The sequence below is a fragment of the Chiloscyllium punctatum genome, chromosome 27 (assembly GCF_047496795.1).
Source record: "Chiloscyllium punctatum isolate Juve2018m chromosome 27, sChiPun1.3, whole genome shotgun sequence".
NCBI lineage: Eukaryota > Metazoa > Chordata > Chondrichthyes > Orectolobiformes > Hemiscylliidae > Chiloscyllium > Chiloscyllium punctatum.
In genome coordinates, this window is record NC_092765.1 from 19,375,074 (window position 1) to 19,401,860 (window position 26,787).

The 26,787-nt window shown below is 42.7% G+C and overlaps 1 protein-coding gene across 2 annotated transcripts; it reads left to right on the forward strand.

The window, feature by feature from the left end:
- The first annotated feature begins 478 nt into the window (after positions 1-478).
- Positions 479-26,460, forward strand: LOC140453511 (mediator of RNA polymerase II transcription subunit 30-like). 2 transcript variants are annotated; one of them, XM_072548247.1, is made up of 5 exons: positions 479-654; positions 5,507-5,715; positions 12,884-13,042; positions 13,953-14,045; positions 19,907-26,460. In XM_072548247.1, the coding sequence occupies exons 2-5, from the start codon at positions 5,521-5,523 to the stop codon at positions 20,000-20,002; spliced, it is 543 nt and encodes a 180-aa protein (XP_072404348.1). In that variant the 5' UTR covers positions 479-654; positions 5,507-5,520; the 3' UTR covers positions 20,003-26,460. The 2 variants fall into 2 exon arrangements, with proteins under 2 accessions (XP_072404348.1, XP_072404349.1); XM_072548248.1 differs by lacking the exon at positions 479-654 and adding an exon at positions 1,240-1,408.
- The last annotated feature ends 327 nt before the right edge of the window (positions 26,461-26,787 follow it).

Genomic DNA, 26,787 nt, shown 5'->3' on the forward strand with positions numbered 1-26,787 from the left:
TAATAAATAAAACCGAGCTCTTTTGGTTGTTGTGATAGTTGACCAAAAGTTTAGAGAAACTGGTTTTGAAGAGCAAGACCTGACCAGCTGTGATCTGCAGCATGTTTTTGTTTTCAGGCCCATTCAAAGGTTGGATGTAACTTTTGGGTGGAGGAATGGACAGTCTGTTATCCTCTCTTTGACACTCCTCTCTACCTGGTGGAGATAGTCCATGCTGATTCTAGTAGTACACTTTTATCACGATCGGTAGGCACCGGCAGGCCCGTAGAGACTACATTAATGACAATATTATTTATATAATTTACTTGTTTCCTTTATTCACCGTATAGGATTCGATAAGCTTTGCCCCTCTATAAAGGAGACGTTATATGTTTGATGTAGCAATGTCTCCTTTTCGTTGTACTAGAAGGGGCGGCCAACAAATCTTTCAAACCCATTCGCCAACTCCCGTAATCTAAGAACTCACTCAATCACGGAGCGATACTTAGCAGTGCGGAAGTGAAGTCATTACCTTCGATCACTGATTTGTTCACGAACAACAAGACCTCTTCCTGTTACAATATTGAAAGTTTCTATTTTACATACGAAAGGCTGGAGAGCAAACTAGGAGTGGAAACTTGGCGGTTTTGGATTTTAAGCTTAGAGAGGTGTAAGGTAAATATCGGAATTGGGGGAGGAGGAGCGGCCAGTTCTTTCCTCATCTGTGTGTGAGTCTCATAAGAACATAAACATGCTAACTTTTTGAGGACAAAAGATTCGGCGCCGCTCTGTTTCTAGCAATGACACAATTGAGTCAATGCCGTGCAGTCCATTGTTTCTTGAGTTCAATTTTGTTTCTGAATTAAAACAAGTAGAAAGTATTTAGTGAGTTTTTTTTGCAGTAGGTTGTGGGACGGCTGTGGAATGTCTGATATGTTGCGATACATTGTAGCAACATGTTTAGAACGTTGCAACATTGTCTCGGAATGTTGACTTCACCAGCGCTCGAATTGTTTGATACAGTGTCTCTAGGGTCTCCTGAAACTGACAAGTGTTCTTCCCCTGTGACCCTCCCCCTATGAGATTGACTTGGCTTCTCCCTCCCTCTTTTTCTCTAATTGACGATCAGCGCATGGTCTCCCTCCTGTTACAAGAGGGAGTTTACTGCCGTTTCCTATTTGTAATATCTTCAGAAAATTCCGCCCTCTTTCTTCCACATAGTTATCCATGACGCTTTTCTACAAATTAATCCAGTTAAAACACTTAACGGCGGGGGTTGGTTTCTCTCGCTGTCGCGCCCGTGTGTTTCATTTTAAATCGAATTGTCTTCTCCCCCTGGGGCAGGAGTTTGCAACAGCTGGGGCCACTTCCTCTCTCAATCTGTTTCTGGGCGTTTGGAATTTGAAAAGGACGCCTACATGGAAAGAGTGTAAGATAGCTTTGTCAAAAACAGATCTCCACTTTCCTCAGCACGCGGGTTAATAGTTATTTTGATAGTCGGCTTATCCCAGCAAGAAACCTTGCGGTTGATTTGAGCGAAACCAGGGAAAGCAGGTCGAAGCATCGAATTCTTTTATTGACGCTTTTGAATACTAAATATTTTCTCCTGTCTGTAAGAAGATATTTTAGATTAGATTTCCTGCAGTATGAAAGTAGGCCCTTCGGCCTAACCAGTCCACACCCGCCCTCCGGAGGGTAACCTAACCAGACCCGTTCACCTATCCTATATTTATCCCTGACTAATACGCCTAACATTATGCTAATGCACCTAACTTGCACATTTTGGGATTGTGGGAGGAAACCCGCACAGACATGGGGAGAATGTGTAAAATCCACACACAGTTGTCGGAGGCTGGAATGACGCCGTGAGGTAGCAATTCTAAACACTTTAATTCTAACTTCGAAGGTGATCTGCGTGGTAATTCAGCAGTCAGGCTAATGTTCTAGAATTAAAACAAAACTAGCATGATGGAGACCGTTGTTGGAAACCTGTCATTCTTACCTGATCTGGCCTGCATGTGACTCCACAGCCAGTAACTGCCCTCTGAAATGGAGCTAGCAAGCCAGTTAATTCCTAGCAATTAAGGATGGTCCAGATGGTTCATAGTTCCTTGAAAGTGGAGTCGCAGGTAGATAGGATAGTGAAGAAGGCATTTGGTATGCTTTCCTTTATTGGCCAGAGTATTGAGTACAGGAGTTGGGAGGTCATGTTGTGGCTCTACAGGACATTGGTTAGGTCACTGTTGGAATATTGTGTGTAATTCTGGTCTCCTTCCTATTGGAAGGATGTTGTGAAACTTGAAAGGGTTCAGAAAAGATTTACAAGAATGTTGCCAGGGTTGAAGGATCTGAGCTACAGGGAGAGGCTGAACAGGCTGGGGCTGTTTTCCTTAGAGCATCAGAGGCTGAGGGGTGACCTGAAAGAGGTTTACAAAATTGAGGGGCATGGATAGGATAAATAGGCAAAGTCATTTCCCTGGGGTCAAGGAGTCCAGAACTAGAGGGCGTAGGTTTAAGGTGAGAGGGGAAAGATATAAAAGAGACCTAAGGGGCAACTTTTTCACACAGGGTGGTACGTGTATTGAATGAGCTGCCAGAGAATGGGGTGGAGGCTGGTGCAATTGCAACATTTAAGAGGCATTTGGATGGGTAAAAGAATAGGAAGGGTTTGGAGGGATATGGACCGGTCGCTGGCAGGTGGAACTAGATTGGGTTGGGATATCTGGTCGGCATGGACAGGTTGGACCGAAGGGTCTGTTTCTATGCTGTACATCTCTATGATTCTATGACTCTAAATACAGTACTGGCCTAGCCAGAGAGAGCCACATCCCATGAACCAAGTTTTTTATTTTGAAAAAAATCGATAGATTGCATAAACCTGACTTTTGTTAGCTTCACCTTTTTAGAAATTTAAGAAAAAATCCAACGAACTTTGACACTCAAGCCAGCCAGGCTGAGACAGTGAACATCAGGGTATGCCTATACAAACAAGCCAGTGACATTTGTCCATGTTTCAGGGTCACTTGAATGTTTGGAAGATTGAGATGGACAGACTTTCATTGGCAAAGTTTGAGGTGGTCAATGGCACAAAACTGTGGTTAATACAGGGAGGACTGCTACAGAGTACAAATAGTAGAACAGGCAGGAGGCTGGAAGAACACAACAAGCCAGGCAGCATCAGGAGGTGTAAAAGTTTATGTTTTTGGTGTCACCTTTCAAGACTGGTAGTGTGTGGAGGGCAGTGTAGCCTCCCCTACACCCACCCCCCAGTCCTCAAGAACGGTGGCACCTGAAATATGGACTTCTCCACCTCCTGATGCTGCCTGGTGTGTTGTGTTCTTCCAGCCTCCTGCCTGTCTACTTTGGATTCCAGCATCTGCAGCTTTTTTTTTCTTTGTCTCTGTTCGAGTACAAAAGACATTAATAACTTGCAGAATGGCTCTGTGAATGGTAACAGGTCTGATCACAGTCCTGATAGGAAGATTTGGGATTCTGTGTAAGGGAGGGGAAAAAAGCACGTGACAATAATCTGTAGTCCATTTTATCAGTTTAAGATATTTGCTGGCTCTGTGCCACTATAAGCAGCATCTTTACCATCCATGATGCCATGACGTTAAGTTTAAAAACTGTATCTTTGGCACAACAAAACATCCAAAGCAACACAGGGCAATTAATCAGAGAACTAGACAGAACCAAAGATGGAGATAGAAAGGTTGGTGAAAAACTTGGTCAAAGGGACTTTGACAGGTTTTAAGGAGAATAGAGAAGCTAAGAAGAAGCTTACAAAACTTGTGGTCCAAGTATCTGACCATGCAGCTACTAATGGTGAGTTGAAGGAAATTGGGGTTGGGCAGGCAGGCAGGATACAGAAACTAGGAAAATTACAGGAGTGTAGAGTTCTGAGGTGTGCAGGACTGAACATCAGAAATAGAGTTGAAGTCATGGTGGAATCTAAACACAGGATGAACATTTTTATTTTAAATCAACTTGTTGTCACATTGGAAGCTGGTGTAGGTTTGTTAACACTGGTATGATGGGTGAATGAGACTTAGCACAAAATAGGATATGAGCAGCAGAGTTTTGAATGAGATAAATGTTTTGAAGTGGTGACTGTGAGCACCATGGCCTGTTTAAAGAGCTAGGTTTGTGTAGCTGTAGCTCCATAACATCTTTACTATGGAAGCATCTATGGATATGCATCCTTGTACAAAGAGAAAGATTTCATTTTATTGCTATGTGCAGCCTTTTGCTGAGTTAAATCTAAAGCTAATTGTGAATCAAAAGAAGAAAGAGTTGCATCGAATAGCACATCTATGATCTGTTGTCACCCAAGTGCTTTTGAAGTTTGGTCTCTGTGTGATGAGGGAAACAGCAACCACTTTGTTCTTAGCAGATTGAGATAACGTCCAGATAATTTACTATTAATAGTGTTGGTGTTGGTGGAAGAATAAATATCAGCTGGGATACCAGGCAGACCTCCCCACTTGTCTTCAAAGTAGTGTCATGGGAGCTTTTACATCCAGCTAAGGAGGTTGACAGATCCTTGGTTTCATGTCTTACACAAAAATCAACACCTCTGACAATGCAACATTCCATCAGTCCTGCAGTGAAATGCCAGCCTAGATTTCTCTGCACCAGTTTCTGGAATGAGTGTTGGACCTCCTGACTGAGGTGGGTGCAACTAACTGAACAGTGGCTGTCCATAAAATAGGTGCTTTTCCTTACAGGAGGTTATTCTTATACTGTTTATTTTCTTTGTCTATATTAATTTCTATTCATGATTGAAATGTATTTGTCTAGCTGGAAGGATGGGTAATCTTCACATAAGCTACTGTAACAAGATATTGCATAGAAGTTCCGTCATCAGTAGATTAAAGTTAATCTATTCCTTTTAAATGATGGACCATTCTTTGTTTGAAATTTCTCGCTATCCTTACCCAAAAGATATGTATGGATTTTGTGCAAGTTCCAATGACTCACGGAATTCACAGACTTTAGGAATCAGAGTTCCACAATTCTTTCTACCTCTTTGTTGGGGGAGAGAAAAAGTATTGATTTCACTGTGTCTTCCTCCACCGGGATCTCTCTGCTTCTCCAGTTATGATACTTTACCATCGGCAGCTGTGCCTCAGGTGCTTGGTTCCAAGTCCAAGAGTTCCTTGAACCTTCCTGTCTCTACCTTTTTTGCTTTTGGAATGCTCCATATATTCCAATATTTTACTGAGCTTTTGGTCACCTGACCCAAATTCTCCTGTGGCTTGGTATCAATTTTTTGTTTGATCACATTCTTTTGAATTGCTTTGGGAAATTTTATGGTGTTGAAGATGTTTCATATAAATGTAAGTTGCTTTTGAACAGGCTCGCCCCTTGTTTCTAGGGTTCCAGCTAGAACTGCTGGAACATGTTGTGTATCAAGTCATTGAATCATTTAAAACACCTTGATCTGATCAACCTTCCACTTTCTAAACTCCAAACCCCTTCAGGGAATCATTTACATACTTGTCTCTCCTTGTTTGTTTCTCTGCAGGGTTGCCTTAGGTCATGACAGCGCTACCAGGTGCTGGGCCAAGGATCCCTGGCCTACACTCTCAGACTGCAGCGCCAGTCCCCCCACAGCAACCACCGAGTGCCCTGCGTGAGATCACATGTGTCACCCTCTGCAAAGTCGGCCAGGAGACTGTTCAGGACATTGTGGCACGTACAATGGACATCTTCCACTTGCTCCGGGCAACGCAGGTGACTGCCTTCTCCCTCCTTCCTTAATGTACTGCTCGTTGTTGTATTGAGCGATAGGACACCTTTGAATTCAGGTACAAAACATCTGCACCAATGACTTTCAGTTAAATTACAGCATAAGTTAGGCAGAGAGTGCATGAAAGACATTGTCACAGCAGGCTTGTCTACTCATTTCAGGAAAAAAAGACTTGCATTCACATAATGCTTTTCCCCAGCTCTCAGATCATCTACAATATCATAGAATCCTTACTGTGCAGAAAGAAGCCATTCAGCCCATCGAATCTGCACTGACTTCATGAAGAGCACTGCAGACAGACCCAACCCCCTATTCTATCCCTGTCACCTCCCATTTACCATGGCTGATCCAACTATTCTGAACATCTCCGGACACTACAGGGCAATTTAGCATGGATAATCCACCTAACTTGCACGTGTTTGGACTGTAGGAGGAAACTGGAGCACCTCGAGGAAACCCACACAGACACTGAGAATGTGTAAACTCCACACAGATACTTTACTGCAGCGCAGCAACTCACCAAGGCATCTTCAACAGCACCTTTGACCTCAGTTAACTAGGACAAGGACACCACCACTTGCAAGTTCCCCTTCAAGGTGCACATCATCCTGGCTTCGAAATACATTGCCATTCCTTCACTGCCCGAGATATTAGTACATATCACTTGAGTTTGTGGGACTTGAACCTGTGCCTCCTGGTCTGGGGTAGGGACACTACCACTTTGCCACAAGAGGGCTTTAGGCTTTATTGACTGTATGAGATTTGAGCTCTGTTAGTGTTTCCTATTGAAAGCCAGAAATGCCAGTTCTGTTTGTCTGCCTGTAAGTTTTAAAAAAAAGGAAACATGTAGCCAGCCTGTTTATATCTGACATGAAATAAGTTCTCATAATGGTACAGTGACTGAGCCATACAAACCACAGGGATCCAAATATTGTAAACTATGAAGAGCTGTTTACCCATTGGTCGGAGAGTCGAGCCAAAGGACATGGCCTGTGCTTGAGGCAGGTGAAGTTTGTAGACAACTTGTGAAAAAGATTGACTAGGAAATGGCAGAAGCTGTTAATATTGGTTCGCTTAGATTTCTTTGTGAAAGTAACATGTTTGAGAAACAGGATGTAAGCAATTTCAGACCTATTAAAAGTAGTGTGTTTGGATGGCAAAGAGACTTTGGGTCTATAGTTCCCAAACCAGCTTCATTGGGGTTCTCCTCCTTTTGTCTGGGTCTATTTAAATCTTGGAATAAGAATGAAAAATTAAAAATGCTAAAGTTATCTGAGCCATTGCAGTTCAGGAAGAAGGAAGTCGGGCAGCAGAGCTGTGGATGGGCTGACCTTTTATCAAGGGTGTAAGTTTCCACAACAGGTGAGCTAAGGCAGGGGCTGGAGATGAGTGATATTATGAAGGTGGAAGCTGACCGTCTTTGTGATGAAAACGTTGTAGTGAGGCTTCTTTCATTATTTAATGAGATATGAGTGTTGAGCAAGGCTGATACTTATAGCCAAACCCTAATTTTCCTTTCAAGTGAATTCAGTCACCCTCATGGTCTTTGCTGATGTGTTTCCAGTACTTTGGCAAGCTGATACTGTTATCTAGCATTGCAAATGACCTGGGTGACCCAGGAAAATTCCAAAATGATCAAGTGTAATAATAAATAAAAAAACAAATCACTGTTAAAAACTCAGCAGGTCTTGTAGCATCTGTGGAGAGAAAAACAGTTAACGTTTTTCAGAAAAATACAAATAATCTTCAGACAATTTATGAGAGACTGCAATGACTCTGGGGACTTTAGTATCTTTAATTTTTCATTCTTATTCTCAGATTTAAATAGACCCAGACATAAGGAGGGGATCCCCAGCGAAGCTGGTTTGGGAACTATAGACCCAAAGTCTCTTTGCCTTTCAAGCACACTACTTTTAATAGGTCTGAAATTGCTTACATCCTGACTCTCAAACATGTAACTTTCAAAAAATAATCTAAAACGAACCAATATTAATAGCCTCTGCCATTTCCTATTCAATTTATTTCACAAATTGTCCACAAGTACCAACTGTGTTTTTAAAATGGTTTCAAACATCACTGCTTCAAGCACAGGCCATGTCCTTTGGTTTGACTGTCTGACCAGTGGGTAAACAGCTCATCATGGTTTACAATATTAGGATTACTGTGGTTTGTCTGGCTTCTGCTAGTTGCCATGCTTTCCCATGCTCACTACCAGGATATGAGCATAGCTGATTACCCTAGATAGCAAACATTTCTGTTCTAGTTCACTCCAGAAGATAATTAAAAGTCAAATTGTAGGTCTGGGGTTCACATCAGATTGGAAAAGGATGTCTTAACATGTGGACTAGTTAGGTTCGTCCAATAACCGGACAGCGCCAGGGTTGCCTCTACTGATTCCAGTTGATTATTTGTAGATTTTAAAACGGATTTAAATTTATGATGAACTTTTAACTTGAATTCCCTGCATTGTTGATGTATAATGCAAAATATCCATTACATGGTCTGATTGCTAATTCTGGATATATTCCTAGAGGTTTAATCACATGACTTCCTGCCTTCAGTAGTCCTGCCCTGTCAAATAGCCAATATTCCATTTTTATTATGCTTTATTAGTCAAAAAAATGTATTGAAAGAAAATGAGTTTTTTTAGTGTAACTATGAATTTTCCCCTTGGCTGCTCACTCCGTTACCCAGGAGGTTAATCTTTAATTGTTGCTGACTCTAGGAAAATCTTAGAGAGTTGCCAACCCTAATGAAGGGCTTTTGCCTGAAATGTTGATTTTACTGCTCCTCTGATGCTGCCTGACCTGCTGTGCTTTTCCAGCACCACCCTAATCTTAAACCCTAATACACCATTGTACCAGTCTTGGTGTAGGGTGGAGCCACAAACATGTTGAATTGATAATCATGGTCACGTAATATGAGAGAAAATCACAGTGAGAGGCATGAGAGCTACTGAGAAAAGGTAAAATGCAACCTTCATTAGAAGACAAATATTACAAAAAGGGGCTATGCTTTTACAGCTAGACCCCCCACCTTGTGCCTGGTCTCCGGACCTTAATCAGGGCTTCTGCTCTTCCAGTCAAACAAAATGTAGGGTTCCCTTGTCTTTAACTACAATCCCACCACCATTCACATTCAGATGCTACTTCTGCCATCTCCAGCGAGATGCCACCACCAGACACACCTTGCTGACCTAGTCTGCCTTGCGCAGGGACTGTTCCCTCTGTGATACCCTGGTACACTCTTCCTTCACTCCCAATACTGCACCACCTCTCACCACCCCTCGTGGCACCCTGCTCTGCAATTGCTGAAGGTGTAACACCTGCCCATTTCCCTCCCTCACTTTCCAAGGGCTCAAACACTTTATCCGCATTTCACACAATCTAGTCTACTGTATTCGCTGCTCACAACGTGGTCTCCTCTACATTGGGGAAATGAAGCACAGACAAGGTAAGTGCTTCACAGAACACCTCCTCTTTGCCCTCTAAAATGAGGCTGAACTACCAGTTGCCTGCTGCTTCAACACCCCACCCTGTTCCCTGGCCGACATCTCTGTCTCAGGCTTGCTGCAGTGCTCCAGCGAAGCTCAGCCTAAGTTGGAAGAACAACACCTTATTTTCCCCTTGGGGACCCTGCAGCCCTCTGGACTCAATATTGCATTAAATAACTTTTTAGGGCTTGAACCCTCCCATGTCCTAGCCCCTCTCTCCACACATCAGGCCTTATTATCACACAGTACCCACTGTTAGCCATTACCAGTCTCCATTAACAGCTATTCACCCTCCTTGCCAGATCATTATCTACTCCTTTGTCTGTCTAACTGTCCCTCTCTGTGTTTGGGCTCTCTCCCCACCTATTGTTTACTCCTTGCCCTCTTTCCCCCCGCCCCGCATATAAACCGATATTTTCCTAGCTACCATCAGTTCTGAGGAAACGCCGCTGGACTTAAAATGTTAACTTTGATTTCTCTGCTCAGATGCTGCCAGACCTGCTGCGCTCTCCCTGTAATTTCTGCTTTTGTTTCTGATGTACAGCATCTGCCGTTCTTTCGGTTTTCATAAAACATCCGACTGTTTCCTTTCGAGTTGCAGTCTGAGATTTTGACCAGTAGATGTCGCAGTTGCTATATACTGAGCCACTTTGAGTTAGTGGAAACGGGAACAACTTACAGAGCACATCCTGCGAATTACTTTTAATGGGAGTAGGATAAAGATTTTGAAAACAATAAATAAAATTCCGTGGATTCTGGAGACTTGAAATAAAAGCTAAACGTTGGAGAAACGCAGCAGGTCTGGTAATATCCATGGAGAAGGAAAGACTTCCTGTTTTGAGTCAAATGTGACTCTTTGGGATTTAGTACTCTGGGGAATAGGCAGATTTCCTGTTAGTGTGCAGCACAGAGACAGGCTTTTCAAATATTGAGTGTTTTAAGATTTATGAATCCAGTTCAGCCAATTGGCTAGAACTTGCACACTGCTCTCCCTACACCCTCTCCCTCCAAGCATTTAATTGCTTAGTTTTTTGATTCCAAAATCCCGTCCAGCAATTTTTTTTTGCATGTTGACCTTGAGAATGAGAGGCAATTCGTAATTCAGTTTTAAAATTGCCTTCAATGAGTTTTAATTTGTAACCCACTGATCTTAAATCCGAAGCAATGTTTGAGGCATAGAATTTCCATCCCATTTGTTCTTCCTTGCCTCGATCAAGTCACTTGCTAGCTGTTTTCCTTCAATACAACCAGGTTTTCTCATTACAACTGAATCCTCTTCCGCTATCTCCTTTTGTGCACATCTTGCTTGGTTCCATTCCCAGCACAACAATTAATTGCAACTTACAATGATACACTGACTAGAAGTATCAAGTATTAAAAGCACAGCCACTTGGAGCTGAAATAAGAGCACAGAATTTTGGGAAAATAAGTTAGCTTAAAGGCACTCTCTCTAGTTCACTTGTTAGTTGATCACTTACTTAGAAGATGAGATATCCCTTGAGCTGCTAATCACCACAAGTTGCTAGATGTTTTGCCCCTTCTGCCTTTAGCTTCAAGAGCAAAGTATCTTTCCCTCAGCACTACCGCCCCCTAGTGATTCTCAAGTTATGAGCTGCATTTTCACATTAATTAGTCACTGAACACCTCTCAAAGAGTTACAGCTGGTACATAACATTGTAAAGATTCTCAAAATCAGAAAAAGTGATGTCCCTCAAGCTCTCCAGTTGAGAAAAGGCACAACTAAAACCACAAACTCTACTGCAGCTGGTCAATTGTAATTTAATGTTCAAATTTAACAATCTCGTACCTCCCTCTTGACAACTTTCTTTCTCTCCCTTTCTATTTGATTTGATTCTCATTCATTATATTTCCTTCTCTGTTATTCCTCTAGATATTTTCTAATCGACCTGTTTAGAGATGTTACTACACACTTCTGGAACAGGTGGGATTTGAACCCACACTACCACTGTGCCACACATTCCCTCTGTTGTTCCTCTCTTTAATTCCACTGTTTAATGAGAGATATGATTGATTCCATCAATCAAAGTTCTCAATATTGCTTTGCTCTAACCATCTGTTTTTCAGCTCACACCACCAAAAGATGAGCCAAAACCTGTTGAATTGAATGGTGCATGAGATCCTGTAAAATACGGCAGGTGACCTGCCCACCACATCCCCCACCACCCCTCCCCCGGGAAAGGTCTGAGCCAGCAGTTTTACCTGAAGGAGCCATCACTTACATGTAGACCTTGTGTTTTCTGATGTAATAACAGATTTTGCATTTCAGAAGTTTTAGAAGAAACAAAATTACTGGACGTCTAACACGCTGTGAATGAATTGCCTCACCTACACCGTTGTGCTGACCAATGTTTTCACAATATAGGGACAGGATTATGCAATTCAATTATTTGAGCCTGCACTGTCACGCACCTAGATTGTGACTGTTCTGCATTGCCACTCTATCTTCCATAGCATTAATGAACAAAAACCTATTGATTTTTTTTTTGGGTATGAAGTTTTGAACCAACCTCCACCTCATTGGCTTTCAGTATTCCAGATTTCAACTACCCTTTGTTTGAAGAAATGTTTCCTGACATCATCCCAAATGGTTTAGCTTGAATTTTTAAGATGAAACTTTTTTTTCAGGATTATCCCACTAGAGAAAATAGTTTCGCTTTCGCTCTCGCTCTCTCATGTCAATTTTCTTAAATGGCCATCCTTAGACAATTCCCTATTCTTCTACACTTGAGGGAATACAATCGTCAGCACTTAACTCTTTTAGCATTGGTATCATTGCTGTGAATCTGCACTGCGTTTGCTCCTGGACCAGTGCATACTAGCTGAGGTTTCCTGACGTGCTGTAATGAAATCCCTGAGATCTCCACATCTGCTTTTGAGCTTGGCAGATTTGTTATTCCAATACAGGGTGGTGTTTAACTACTCAGTCGTATAGTTCCTCTCACCACTCAGGGTTATTGTTCCTCCCTATGTACTTCAACCTGTTCAGAGATGTTATGACACGCATTTGGAGCATGTGCGACTTAATTAACTCTACAGCAGGGATGCTGTCGATACTCTGCTGTGAATGGACTTGGTCACTAATTAAAGGAATCAAAATAAACCCATCCCCTCCAGCATACATTAAGCTGGGTTAATTGAGAGGTTATGTGAAATGTCTCTTGTATACTTCCAAGAAAAACCTCAATGCAGGACGATGCCCCAAGGTGTCATTAAAGGAATATGGAGGTGCTGGTGCCTCTAATTTTTTTCCTTTTTAATAGGGAATTAGATAAATATTTGAAATGTGCAATTTGATATGCATTCAGCCCTGCTGCAGGAATATGACCGATTGCAGTAATCCACTGCTTTTTATAATCTCATTTCTGCATCTTTTGCTACTTACCTAAAATTGTTCTACGCTGATCGCTGACTCAATCGGAGGAACCAATTTCTCTGCTTACTGTGTGAAGTGCTATCATGATTGTGAGCTCTAATTAATGTTTCTAGCTGTTAAAAGAAAGACGCAAGAGGACAGTATTTGAGAGAAGGGTTAAAGGTGGCATTGGGTCACAGTGATTGGAAGGGCATGTTTACATGTTGGGAACATTTAAGTTCTCCCTGTACCGAATCTGTAACTTACTACTTATTTTTTAATGCAGCTTCCAAATGGAGTCACACAGAATCATGTGGTATATCAGGAGCGATACAACAAACTGCAGGAGCACCTACGTCAGCTCACCCTGCTCTTCAAGAAACTGCGGTTGTTGTATGATAAGTGTGGAGAGATGTGTGGAGTCTCTGATGTCTCTGTTACAGAGGTAGCTAGCAACAAACACACTGCTTTCTTTCGAAAAGGCTCACTTTTCAGTGCAAACAATAGGCCAAGGAAATTGAAATGAAGTCTGGAGTTAATTTTTAAAATGAACGATCACTTGTCAATCTGGACCAGTCGGTAAGACTAAAATTCCAAAACCGGGTGAAGTTTAACTACTCAGTCTCACAGTTCCTCCCACCACCCAGGGTTATAGTTGCTCCCTTATGGATTTCAATCTGTTCAGAGATGTTATGGCATGCATCTGGAGCATGTGTGACTTGAACCTGGGCCTCCCAGATTAGAGGTAGGGGACACTAACAATGCACCACAGGAGCTCTTTAGTGCTCAGATTTAATAGCACTCGCCACCTGTCTCCTCGTAACCTTAAACATCTTAAACTGAGTGGTGCGATCAACCACATGTTAACAATGCTGAAGGTAGGGCAGGTGTTGGTCAGCCAAATGGGAGGGGATCGATCAGATATTGCAGAACAGTAGCAGGGCTTAAAGGGATGCTATATCCATAAACCTGATCTGTATTTCTATGGTTTAGTAGTTGAGGATCTAATTGAGGAGATTAAAATGATAGGAATTTAACTGAGTAATATGTGCAAACTATTTTCTCTGCTGAGGGAATATAGAATAAGAGGATGTAGCCTTAATGTTAGGTGATATCAGGAGCATGGTTTGATACAATGAATGTAATGGAATTTGCAAATCTCTTGCAAAATGCTCTGGAAGGTTGGGGTCAGATGAAACTTGCAAGACTATGTTGAATTTTATTTTGTTAGGTTAGGGAATTTAGGAATGTGGAGTTACAGATCAGTGTTCTAAATAGATGGGGTAGCAGATTTGAGCTGAATGGCCTCTGTTCTTGTGTTCCTTTACAAAGTCTGCTTTCTATACTTTCCGCAGTTAATTCCTTTCGTGGGTGAGGAGCCCTTCAGACCTTCAGATCTTCCGAATGTTGGTGGTTTGGCAAACAAGGAGTGTCAGGAGATCCTCAAGGTAAAGTGATTCAAATCATTACTTTCATGAACATGAGATACAACAGGAGGGCTTTGGATAAAATCGCCACCGACCGATCTCTGTCTCAGAAACCCCCAGACTCTCTCCCTCCAGGTTTTTGAAATAATAGCAGCTAACCCGAGACATTGTCCAGACAACCTTAGGTGCCATGAGGACTTTGTTTAAAATTAGCAAGTTGCTGTGATCTGGAATGCAATGGAATGTCTGAAAGGGTGAACATTGGAAAAAGAATTGAGTAAAAATAACAACAAACACAAGATAAGCTTATTCAATAGGTGGGGAAATGAGCTATCACCCAGGTCTTCTGAGTTCCAAACTGTCATGCAACTGGATGGTCCTCCAATTGTTCTTCCTCTTGTTCCATTCTCAATCTGATCTGTGCTGTGTTTTCAGCTACTTTGTCTCACTCTGTCATTTCAGGGAGATGGTAATTCATTGTGCTTTGAGGTGTATTCCAGAGTTGAGCCAGTTGGTGAGTCTATTACAGGGTCTATCTGTGTTACTGTTCAAGCTGGATGAGAAGATAGTATTTAACCCATCGAATATCCCCCTCCTTGTGTGACTGTAGCTACAGTTATTTCAGTTAGAGAGTACTCAGATTTTCATAAAAATTGAGTTCCTCTATCCTATCTCTCTCTGAGTAGGAGTTGATCATTAAAATACAAACAAGAACTGTGGATGTTGGAAATCTGAAACAAGAAATTGCTGGAGAAATGTGAAATCATGTCTCACAAACATGATTGAGTTTTTTGAGAAAGTAACAAAGAGGATTGAGGGGAGAGCGATAGATGTGATCTATATGGACTTCAGTAAGATGTTCGACAAGGTTCCCCACGGGAGACTGATTAGCAAGGTTAGATCTCATGGAATGCAGGGAGAACTAGCCATTTGGATACAGAACTGGCTCAAAGGTAGAAGACAGAAGGTGGTGGAGGGTTGTTTTTCAGACTGGAGGCCTGTGACCAGTGGAGTGCAATAAGGATCGGTGCTGGGTCCTCTACGTTTTGTCATTTACATAAATGGTTTGGATGCGAGCATAAGAGGTACAGTTAGTAAGTTTGCAGGTGACACCAAAATTGGAGTTGTAGTGGACAGCGAAGAGGATTACCTCAGATTACAACAGGATCTGGACCAGATGGGCCAATGGGATGAGAAGTGGCAGATGGAGTTTAATTCAGATAAATGCGAGGTGCTCCATTTTGGGAAAGCAAATCTTAGCAGGACTTATACACCTTAATGGTAAGGTCCTAGGGAGTGTTGCTGAACAAAGAGACCTTGGAGTGCAGGTTCATAGCTCCTTGAAAGTGGAGTCGCAGGTAGATAGGATAGTGAAGAAGGCATTTGGTATGATTTCTTTTATTGGTCATAGTATTGAGTACAGGAGTTGGGAGGTCATGTTGCGGCTGTACAGGACATTGGTTCGACTACTGTTGGAATATTGCGTGCAATTCTGGTCTCCTTCCTATAGGAAAGATGTGAAACTTGAAAGGGTTCAGAAAAGATATTCAAGGATGTTGCCAAGGTTGGAGGATTTGAGCTATAGGGAGAGGCTGAACAGGCTGGGGCTGTTTTCTGTGAAGTGTCAGAGACTGAGGGGTGACGTTATAGTGGTTTACAAAATTATGAGGGGCATGGATAGGGTAAATAGGCAAAGCCTTTTCCCTGGGCTCAGGGAGTCCAGAACTAGACGGCATAGGTTTAGGTTGGGAGGGGAAAGAGATAAAAGAGATCTATGGGGGAACTTTTTCACGCAGAGGGTGGTACGTGTATGGAATGAGCTGCCAGAGGAAGTGGTGGAGACTAGTACAATTGTAACATTTAAGAGGCATTTGGATGGGTACATGAATAGGAAGGGTTTGGAGGGATGTGGGCCGGGTGCTGGCAGGTGGAACTAGATTGGGTTGGGATATCTGGTTGGCATGGATGGTTTGGACTGAAGGGTCTGTTTCCATGCTGTACATCTCTATGAATCTATGACTCTAAAACCTTCAGGTCTGGCAGCATCTATGCAGAGAAAACAGAGTCAACATTTTAGGTCCAGTGACCCTTCTTCTGAACTATTAGTAGCTTGGAAAAGGTTAAAAATCACAGCACCAGGTTATAGTCCAACAGGTTTATTTGGAATCACTAGCTTTCTAAGCGATGCTTCTTCAGGTGGTTGTGGAGCAGAATCATAAGATACAGAATTTATAGCAAAAGGATTGCAGTGTCATGGAATGTAATATTAAACAAATTTGGCTTAAGTCTTTCATGTTTTAAAATGATCATGTTAGTTTTGGTTCCTTCATACGTAAATCCCAGAACTTTTTTTAAAGTTACATTCTCAATAGATGCCATTTCAGCTCAGATAATGTATTGAAGGTGTGAGATTAAAGTTTGTCTGTGTCCCAATGTTAGGTCAGACTGATTCTATTTCTAAAGTGGGAGTTACAGAATCTTACATGGATTTATGCAGTTTTTGAGCAAAATAAAATGTGATTTTGTAAGAACAAATTCACCCCACAAACGTGTGTGTGCGTGCAGGGGAGAGGGTGTGGGTGTGGGTGTGAGTGTGTGTGAAAGTGTAATGGGATATAAGTCTGTGAGAAGGTGAGAGTGGGGGTGGTGGTGTATGAGACAGGGTCTGCGTGAGTGGGTGCTTCTGTGTGTGTGTGTGTGTGTGTGCGCGTGCGCGCATTGTAAGAGTGTATAGTGCAGTGGGGTCACATATAGTGTGACATGAACCCAAGGTCCCAATTGAGGCCATCCTCTTGGGGACTGAACTTGGCTATCAGCCTCTGCTTGGCCATTTTGTGTTGTTGCCTGTCCTGAAGTCCACCTTGAAGGATGGTCACCTGAAGGTCTGAGGTCGAATGTCCCTGACTGCTGAAGTATTCCCCGACTGGGAGGGAGCAGTCCTGCCTGGTGATTGTTGCGCAGTGTCCATTCATCCATTGCCGTAGCCTCTGCTCTGTCTCGCCAATGTACCATGCCTCAGGGCATCCTTGCCTGCAGCATATGAGATAGACCATATTGGCTAAGTCACATGTGTACCTGCTGTATACATGGTGGATGGTGTTCCCACGTGTAATGTTGGTATCTGTGTCAACACTGACATGTCTTGCAGTGGTTGCCATGACGGGGCTGTGTGGTGTTGTGGTCAATGTTGTCCTGAAGCTGGGCAGTTTGCTGTGAACAATTGCTGCATCAAGCAAACTGCCCAGCCTTCAAGCCAACATCATACAACTCTGTTACAGCAGATGCTGCAAGATGTGTCAGAGTGTCGACACGGATACCACCAGCACATGTGGGGACACCATCCACCATGTACGCGGCAGGTACACTCGTGTGCCTCAGCCAATATGGTCTATCTCATATGCTGCAGGCAAGGATGCCCTGAGGCATGGTACATTGGTGAGACAGAGCAGAACTTATGGCAATGGATGAATGGACACCGCACAACAATCACCAGCCAGGGAACACTTCAGCAGTCTGGGACATTTCACCTCGGACCCTTCGGGTGACCATCCTCCAAGGCAGACTTCGGGACAGGCGACAATGCAAAAAGGCCGAGCAGAGGCTGATAGCCAAGTTCAATACCCATGAGGATGGTCTCAACTGGGACCTTGGGTTCATGTCATACAACAGGTGACCCCACTGCACTATACACTGTCAGATGTGCTGCACGTGCATGCTTGCAGACCCTCTTTCATATGCTCACACATATACCCCTCACGATCACATTCGCACACTCACTCTCTCACAGACGTATTCCTCAATACACACTCACACATACACACACCCTCTCACAGACACACACCTCCACGCATGCACACACACACTCTGTCTCCCGTGTGCACAAGTTTGTGAGATGAATTTGTACTTGCAGAATTACATTTTATTTTGTCCAAAACAACTGCGTAAATCCACATAAGATTCTGTAACTTCCACTTTAGAAATAGAATCAGTCTGACCTAACATTGGGACACAGACAGACTTTAAATTCACATCTTCAATGTATTATCTGAGCTGAGATGGCACCTATTTTAAAACTATATTGAGAATGTAACTTTAAAAAAAGTTCTGGGATTCACATGAAGGAACCAAAACTAACATGATCATTCCAAAAGATGAAAGATGTAAGCTAAATTTGTTTAATATCACATGTCATGACATTGTAATCCTGTGTTGTTATAAATTCTGTGTCTTATGATTCTGCTCCACAACTACCTGATGAAGAAGCAGTACTTCGAAAGCTAGTGCTCCCAAATAAACTTGTTGGGTTATAACCTGGACTTGTGTGATTTTTTTTTTAAAAAGAAAATTTGGTCCACTCCATTCCAATACTGGCACCTACAAATCATGACTAGGAAAAGGTGGTATACATGTTGAAGACCTTGCGGGGAGAATTTATTCTTCTTCCCAAACCCCCCCTCCCTCCCCCCCAATCACTTGTGTTTAATAGTATATACCACCTTTTCCCAATTGGAATTGAAACACTGAAGGTGCTTTCTCTCCAGGTGGTGCCAAACCTGCTAAGCTTCTCCAGCAATTTCTCTTTGTTTCAGAAACTGCTCATTTGTTGTATTTCCTGCTCTCCTCCTACCTCCTCTTCTCATGTCCATCAGAATTCTATCTTCTGATCAACAAGTAAGTCAAGAATAATTGAAGACTGAATTAATAGCAGCAGAGAACTACTGACTTATTCATATGCTTGCTGTACTATAAGTATTAAACTACAGTAGGTCATGCCATATACTTGGTCTTTTGTAAATGTCAGATTGTGTCTGTGTGTGATACCCACTCACATCGGACCATGTGTAATTTATGTAAAATATTGCTCATTAAGTTAGCTTCCTTTTAAATGCCAAGGACTCTTGTGCAGTATAGGCCTGAGCCAGATAACTCCCCAATTACTGGCTAATTCATGTCTGAAAGCAAATTGCAAATAATTAGTAAAAAGGTCAGTGTAATCATCATTGTGGAAAAATAATGCCAAGTGCTGCTAGGTCCTAGTGTTGATACATCTGGGTAAGTTCATTACCCTGAAATAGTACATCTTGGAGTCGGATCTGGGGCTCTTAAGATAATCTGATCTATTGTAAATGCAAAAGAGCATATTGTTTTTCAGAAGGGACTTCAGTTGTGTGAAAAGACTGTAGACGTTAGGAGTGCTATCATCCATACAGAGCATATTAAAGTCAGATTTGATTGAGGTGTTCTAAATCATGAAGGATTTCAACACTTTAGGAAATAAGGGGAAACTGTGACCAGGACCAGAAAGATTGGTAAGTAGTAAATCAAATTAAGGTGAAGAACCAAAGAGCTGATGAGATTTTTAAAAAAATCCACTCCATTTGGAAAGCACCGACTGAAAGGGCAGTGCAAGCAGATTCAGTGAATACTTTGTCAAGGACACCAAGGTAGAATTCCCATTCTTGGTCGAAAAAGCTGTGAAATCTCTAGCACCTACCAGAGAGGGTAAAGTGGATCATGATTGTGTCAGAAAAAGTGGTTAAAAGTTATCAAAAGGAGGAGGGAAATGGTGGCCTTATCTATCCTGGGTAAAGGGATTTCCCCTTGAAGACTAGTGAGTCCGTGCAATTCTCTCATAGCAAACTGTTGCTACTAAAACGTTGGAGACCTTGAACAAAGATGTAGGTATAGTTCTTTAACACTAAAGGGATCAAAGGACAATGACGATGGTGACAAAGTGGTAACAGGGTACTAAGGTGAATGATCAACTATGATCATCTCGAATGGCAGAACAGACTCAAGGGGCTGAATAGTCTACTGTTGCTTCCACTTCCTATATTTCTCTTTTTCTTAAATATTCTGTGTGCTTTTTTTTTCCCTCCTAGAAGCTACATCAGAAGAACCATGAACTGAAGCATATTATGGACCAGCTACGAAATCTCATTTGGGACATCAATTCAATGCTGGCAATGAGGAACTAAAGTCCCAGCACACATCCCCTTTTGTTTCAGAAACTGACCTCTCCGTTTGCATCATTGTAAACAAAAACTTTTCAAGCAGTTTTTTTTTTAAGTTGTTTCTGCACTGTGTATATAATTTTTTTAATTTTACATTTATAGAAAAAGAAAAACAGGAAAAAAAATACAGGGAAGGGGAAAATTAATTAGACAGATCAATGACTACATTACCCAGTAAACTTATCCTGATGTTATGAGTCTTGGTGAGATTGTACATTATTTGAGTGTGTCAGCTGTGAGCTGATCCATTTTATTTGTGTTGAAATTAATGGGGGTGAAAGGGTTTTGGCTGCTGTTTTTGCTGCTGTTTTGGCTGGTCAGGGACAATACTGCTTTGCTTCTTTTGTGAAAGTCCACCACATTAAGTGCTTGGGGGTAAGAACTGTCCCCTGGTCATGGTGTTGCTATGGGAAGTGCATCAATCAGTCAACTTGTCTTTTTTGGATTTAAGCAAAGGCCTGTCTGTTCCCTGATGCATGGAAATGCCCCCAACTATTAACATCCTTTCCTCATGTCCTATCACTCGTTGGTTCTCTTTTTGAAATCTGATATTCTTGCATCTGACTTGATGCTATTTATCTTGCAATTATGTCTTTTTTTTTTCAAGCAATACTTACTTTTTGTACTATCAAGTGACTAGGTGAATGATCAGTGGATTTGCTTTGTATGTGCATATTACTTACAGACAGAAATAAATTCAGGAAAGTCTAACAACTCAAAGTAAAGGACTGCACATATTAGCCAGCTACAGAGAGCTGGCAATGGCTTTAGGTAGAGTCATACAGCACAGAGATCCTTTAGCTCAACCTATCTAAACTAATCCCACTTTCTAACTTTTAGTTTAATACCTTGAATGTTATGACATTTCAAGTGCTCATCTATTTACTTTTATAAAGGTTGAGGTTTCCCACCACTACTACCCTCCCAGGCAGTATGCATCCTCTGCGTTGAAAACACTTTTTTTCCTCAAACCTTCTGTTCACCTTTAAAATTGTGGATTTGTTAGTGACCCTTTCACTAAGGGAACAGCTATTTTCTATCTATGCTGTCCATACCCCTCATGATGTTGTACACCGCTATTAGGTCTCCCTGCTTTCCTCCCCCCCCCCCCCCCCCCCCCCAACCAACTCTGCTCCAAAGAAAATGACCCAAGCCTCTCTTCATCACTGAAATCCCCATTCCAGGCAACATCCTGGTGCATCTCCTCTGCATCCCTTCCAGTGCAATCCCATTTCTATCATTTGGTGACCAGAACTGCACATAGGACTCCAGCTGTGGCCTAACCAAAGTTTTGAACAACTCTAGCATAATCTCTCTACTCTTACTATCTACAACTTTGATTAATAAAGGCATATGCTGCGTTAACCATCCTATTAACCTGACCTGTCAGGGATCTATAGACAAGCGTCCCCAGATCCCTCTCACCTAGTATCCTATCCTATCATTTCATTTGGGTACTCCTTTTTCTTGTTATTACTTCCTAAGTGCATCACCTCTCATGCTCAAATTCCATTTATCCAACTTGTCTAGCTTGCCTCAAAATCCCTACAGTATGGAAACAGTCTATTCAGCCTGTCAAGTCTGCGCTGAGCTTCCGAAGAGAAGCATACCATCCAACCCCTGTAACCCCACCTAAATACACATCCCTGGATGCTACAGGGCAATTTCAGCATAGGTAAACCACCTAACCTGCGCATCTTTGGTCTGTGGGAGGAAACTCATGGAGACAAAGGGAGAATGTGCAAACTCCACACAAACAGTCACTAGGCTGCAATCAAACCTGAATCCCTGTCAAGGTGGGCAACAGTGCTGACCAATGTGCCACTGTGTCACCCAGTAATATCATCCTGTACACTAAGACCTTATGTAGAAATATTCAAGTTCTCAGGTTGTTTCTGTTTGGATTTCATCAATCAATGAAAAGCATTTATTACATTGATCCTTTTGTTAACTGAATTACAGAGCACAATCTAATGCTTGTCACAGGTTAGTCAATTTTATCATGGTAGTTAGGGTCTACTCTGCATTCAGGAAGGTGATGACTCTCCTGAAGACTTGCCTCACAATCCATTGTTCCATCAGGCCCAGGGAGTATTGCTATGTTTTGTATCAACACCTCCACATCAGGGACAGGATCACGTTTCTTGCCTATCTAACTCCACAAGCTCCCAAATGTACATATGGATATTAGTCAAAGATGGCATCAGGCTTGCTTCTGTTGCCATAGGTAGGCAAATAGCCAGACAGCACTCTTTCCTGAACTGGCACTGAAAGAATGGCCAATTGGATGAAACATGAAGTAAGATACCCTGTAAAACATTAGTGAAGCAGCCCACCACGATGAGCCAATGATGGGGCAAGAAGTGCTACTAAAGAGAACTATTCTTGACAAAGGGCATACCTTTGTTGCCTTGTTTCATTTGTGAATGAATAACCTAAAATGATTTTAAAAAAAGACTTGTTCACTATCCCTTATCAGCAGAAGCTTTTGCTGATATGCATTAATGCCTTTTTATCTGCAGACCCAACCATTCCAATGTCTCCCGCCCAACTTCTGATAAACCACCCTCCATAAATGTGAGTTCATATAAAAACCCTGTTCTAACACAAAGACCAAGTAGTCAGCAGCCAGCTTGCAGGCTTGGAGGAGATATGTGATGGATAATGGCCTTTTGGTTTTAAAATACTAGTTGTTCAAATTCCTGCCTATCTGCTTTGCTCCAACTTGAGCATTTTGACAATTATTGCTCCATCATGGGCAGCCATATCTTCAGCTGCTCGTTTGGAGTATCTTCATCTCCGTGTCTCAAAGTACTCCTTAAAATCTCTCTCAGCAAGGGTTAGGTCACCCTGTCTAATATCTCCCATGTAGCTCCATGCCAAATGTTCTTTGACTCTGATCCAATGAAGTACATGCGAATGTTTTGCTTGGTGTAAGTTGTGACTTGAGTGTTGGTGGTGGAGGGAGTGGGATGCTTGTGGATGTAATGCCAATCAAGGGGGCTATTTTGTCCTGAATGTTGTCAAGCTTCTGGAGTGTTGTTGGAGTTGCACTTATCCAGGCAAGTGTGACTATTCAATTACACTCCTGACTGCCTTATGATGATGCTAAGGCCACAAAGTGAGTTGCTGCAGTATTCCAAACATTATATGACAAGACTGGTTGAGTTTCTGGTCAATGGGAACCCTGAGGGATGCATTGATGGTAAGGAATAGTGGATAACTTATCTCTTATTGCAGATAATCATTGCCAGGTATTTGTGGGGCATGAATGCAACTTGCCACATGTCAGCCCAAGCCTGGTTATTGTCCAGGTCTTGTTGCATTTGAACATGGACTGTTTTAGTATCTGAGGAGTCACAATGGCACTCATCAGTGAACATCCCCACTTCTGACATAATGATGGAGGGAAGGTCATTGATGAAGCAACTGAAGATGGTTGCGCCTAGGAAGATTGCTGTAAATACTTCAGCCTTGTCTTTTGCACTGATGTGCTGGGCTCTTCCATCACTGAGGATGAGAATATTTATAGTGCAGCTTCCTCCAGTGAGTTTAATTGTCCACCACCATTCACAACTGCATGTGGCAGTACTACTGAGCTGAAATCTGATCTCTTGGTTGTGGAATCACTTAGTTCTATCACTTGCTGTTTATTGCTGTTTGCCATGCAAATAATCTTGCTTTGTAGCTTCACCAGGTTGACACCTCATTTTCAGGATTAGTGGTGCTGGAAGAGCACAGCAGTTCAGGCAGCATCCAAATAGCTTTGAAATCGACGTTTCGGGCAAAAGCCCTTCATCAGGAATAAAGGCAGTGAGCCTGAAGAGTGGAGAGATAAACTAGAGGGTGGGTGGGGGTGGGGAGAAAGCAGCATAGAGTACAATGGGTGAGTGGGGGAGGGGATGAAGGTGATAGGTCAAGGAGGAGAGGGTGGAGCGGATAGGTGGAAAAGAAGATAGGCAGGCAGGACAAGTCCGGGCAAGTCAAGGGGACAGTTACTGAGCTGGAAATTTAGATCTAGGGTGAGGTGGGAGCAGGGGAAATGAGGAAACTGTTGAAGTCTACATTGATGCCCTGGGGTTGAAATGTTCCAAGGCGGAAGATGAGGCGTTCTTCCTCCAGGCGTCTGGTGGTGAGGGAGCGGCGGTGAAGGAGGCCCATGACCTCCATGTCCTCGGCAGAGTGGGAGGGGGAGTTGAAATGTTGGGCCACGGGGCGGTGTGGTTGATTGGTGCGGGTGTCCCGGAGATGTTCCCTAAAGCGCTCTGCTAAGAGGCGCCCAGTCTCCCCAATGTAGAGGAGACCACATCGGGAGCAACGGATACAATAAATGATATTAGTGGATATGCAAGTAAAACTTTGATGGATGTGGAAGGCTCTTTTAGGGCCTTGGATAGAGGTGAGGGAGGAGGTGTGGGCGCAGGTTTTACAGTTCCTGTGGTGGCAGGGGAAAGTGCCAGGATTGGAGGGTGGGTTGTTTGGGGGCGTGGACCTGACCAGGTAGTCACGGAGGGAACGGTCTTTGCGGAAGGCGGAAAGGGGTGGGGAGGGAAATATATCCCTGGTAGTGGGGTTTATTTGGAGGTGGCGGAAATGTCGGCAGATGATTTGGTTTATGCGAAGGTTTGTAGGGTGGAAGGTGAGCACCAGGGGCGTTCTGTCCTTGTTACGGTTGGAGGGGTGGGGTCTGAGGGCGGAGGTGCGGGATGTGGACGAGATGCGTTGGAGGGCATCTTTAACCACGTGGGAAGGGAATTTTCGGTCTCTAAAGAAGGAGGCCATCTGGTGTGTTCTGTGGTGGAACTGGTCCTCCTGGGAACAGATCCGACGGAGGCGGAGGAATTGGGAATACGGGATGGCATTTTTGCAAGAGGTAGGGTGGGAAGAGGTGTAATCCAGGTAGCTGTGGGAGTCGGTGGGTTTGTAAAAAATGTCAGTGTCAAGTCGGTCGTCATTAATGGAGATGGAGAGGTCCAGGAAGGGGAGGGAGGTGTCAGAGATGGTCCAGGTAAATTTAAAGTCAGGGTGGAATGTGTTGGTGAAGTTGATGAATTGCTCAACCTCCTCACGGGAGCACAAGGTGGCGCCAATGCAGTCATCAATGTAGCGGAGGAAGAGGTGGGGAGTGGTGCCGGTGTAATTACGGAAGATCAACTGCTCTATGTAGCCAACAAAGAGGTCAGCCTGTTGTTGCTTCTGGCTCTTTTATTGAACCAGTGTTGATCCCCTGGCTTGATGCTAATGGTTGAGTGAGGGAATATGCTGGGTCATTAGTTTACATGTTGTGTTGGGGTATGATTTTGCTGTTCTTGCTGGCCCACAGCACCTCATGGATGCCCAGTCTTGAGCCGCTAGATCTTTCAAAGTCTGTCCCGTTTAGCATGGTAGTAATGCCATCCAGCATGATGGAAGGTATTCTCAATGTGAAGGCAGGACTTCACCTCCACAAGGACAGCACAACGATCACTCTTACTGGTACTCTCATGGACAGATGCATCTGCAGCCTGGTCCCTTTCTCTGAATGAGCTAGATAGAAGTCAGGAAGAACTGTACTCAAATTGTCCAGTTAATTAACATAAACTCAATTGATTGCTACCATGAAATTGTGTGATTAGGTGATTCATAGATTGATGTTCAAGTTGCTAATATTTTGTTTACACATGGTTTATCTTTTGAGAGTCAAGATCAGAGTGGTACTGGAAAAGCACAGCAGGTCAGGCAGCATCTGAGGAGCAGGAAAATCGATGTTTCGGGCAATATCTTGTGAGAGACCTAATTTGCTTTCTTTTTTGAACTAACATCTTTCCATTGAGGCTCACAAGTTCGTACTACACCTTATACCATCACTTCCACTAGGGACAATCATTTAGATTTCTGAATCTCTCAAATACTGGACTCAGTTTTAAGTAAATCAACTGCAAACCAGTGTTAATAATAATCACAATCTAGAGAGATTGATGCAAAGTACTTCTCTTTATGCATAACACAATGGATGGTCTAGTGCCTGTGAGCTTTATTTGATTCATTTATGAGATGAGAGTTTTGCTGGTAAGACCAGAATTTCCTTCTTCATTTCTAATTGACCTTCAGTGCAACATCCATTGGAATCCTGAAGTTGATTGGTACTGTATATTGTGTATCTCACTCCTGTTGATGAATATCTGAAACTCTTGGTTGGAATGCAGCCTTTGGCGATGCATACCTTTTAAATCATATTTTAGTTATTCTGTTGGATATGCTATACTTTCTCCAGCCCAATGCATACTGAGTCATGTTCACTCATTAACCCTGTGCTCACTGACCTGCAGTTGATCCTGGTATAGGTACAAAATTAGCACCGTTTAAGTTAAATTTTGTTTGATAATAGTCCTATAAAGTGATTTGAGATGCTTTACTGCATTAAAGGCACTATATAATCTCAAGTTTTTGCAAGAAATGTTTCTTACTGACATTAGTGTGGTATACAGGGAGTACAATGCTGAGATGTTAAATTGGAGCTCAATGCCCACTTGCTACTTTTTGATGTGTAGCTAGTTCATATGTCCAAACCAAAATCCTTCACTCAATCAATTCACCTCATTATTTTTTGGGGTGCCTTAGTTACTGTATTGCACACATCAGTTAGTTAGCTGGACAGCTAGTTTGCAGAACAGATGATGGCAACAGCATAGGTTCAATTCCTCCACCAGCTTAGGTTACTAGGAAGTACTCATCTTCTCAACCTATCCCCTTGCCTGAGATGTGGCAAA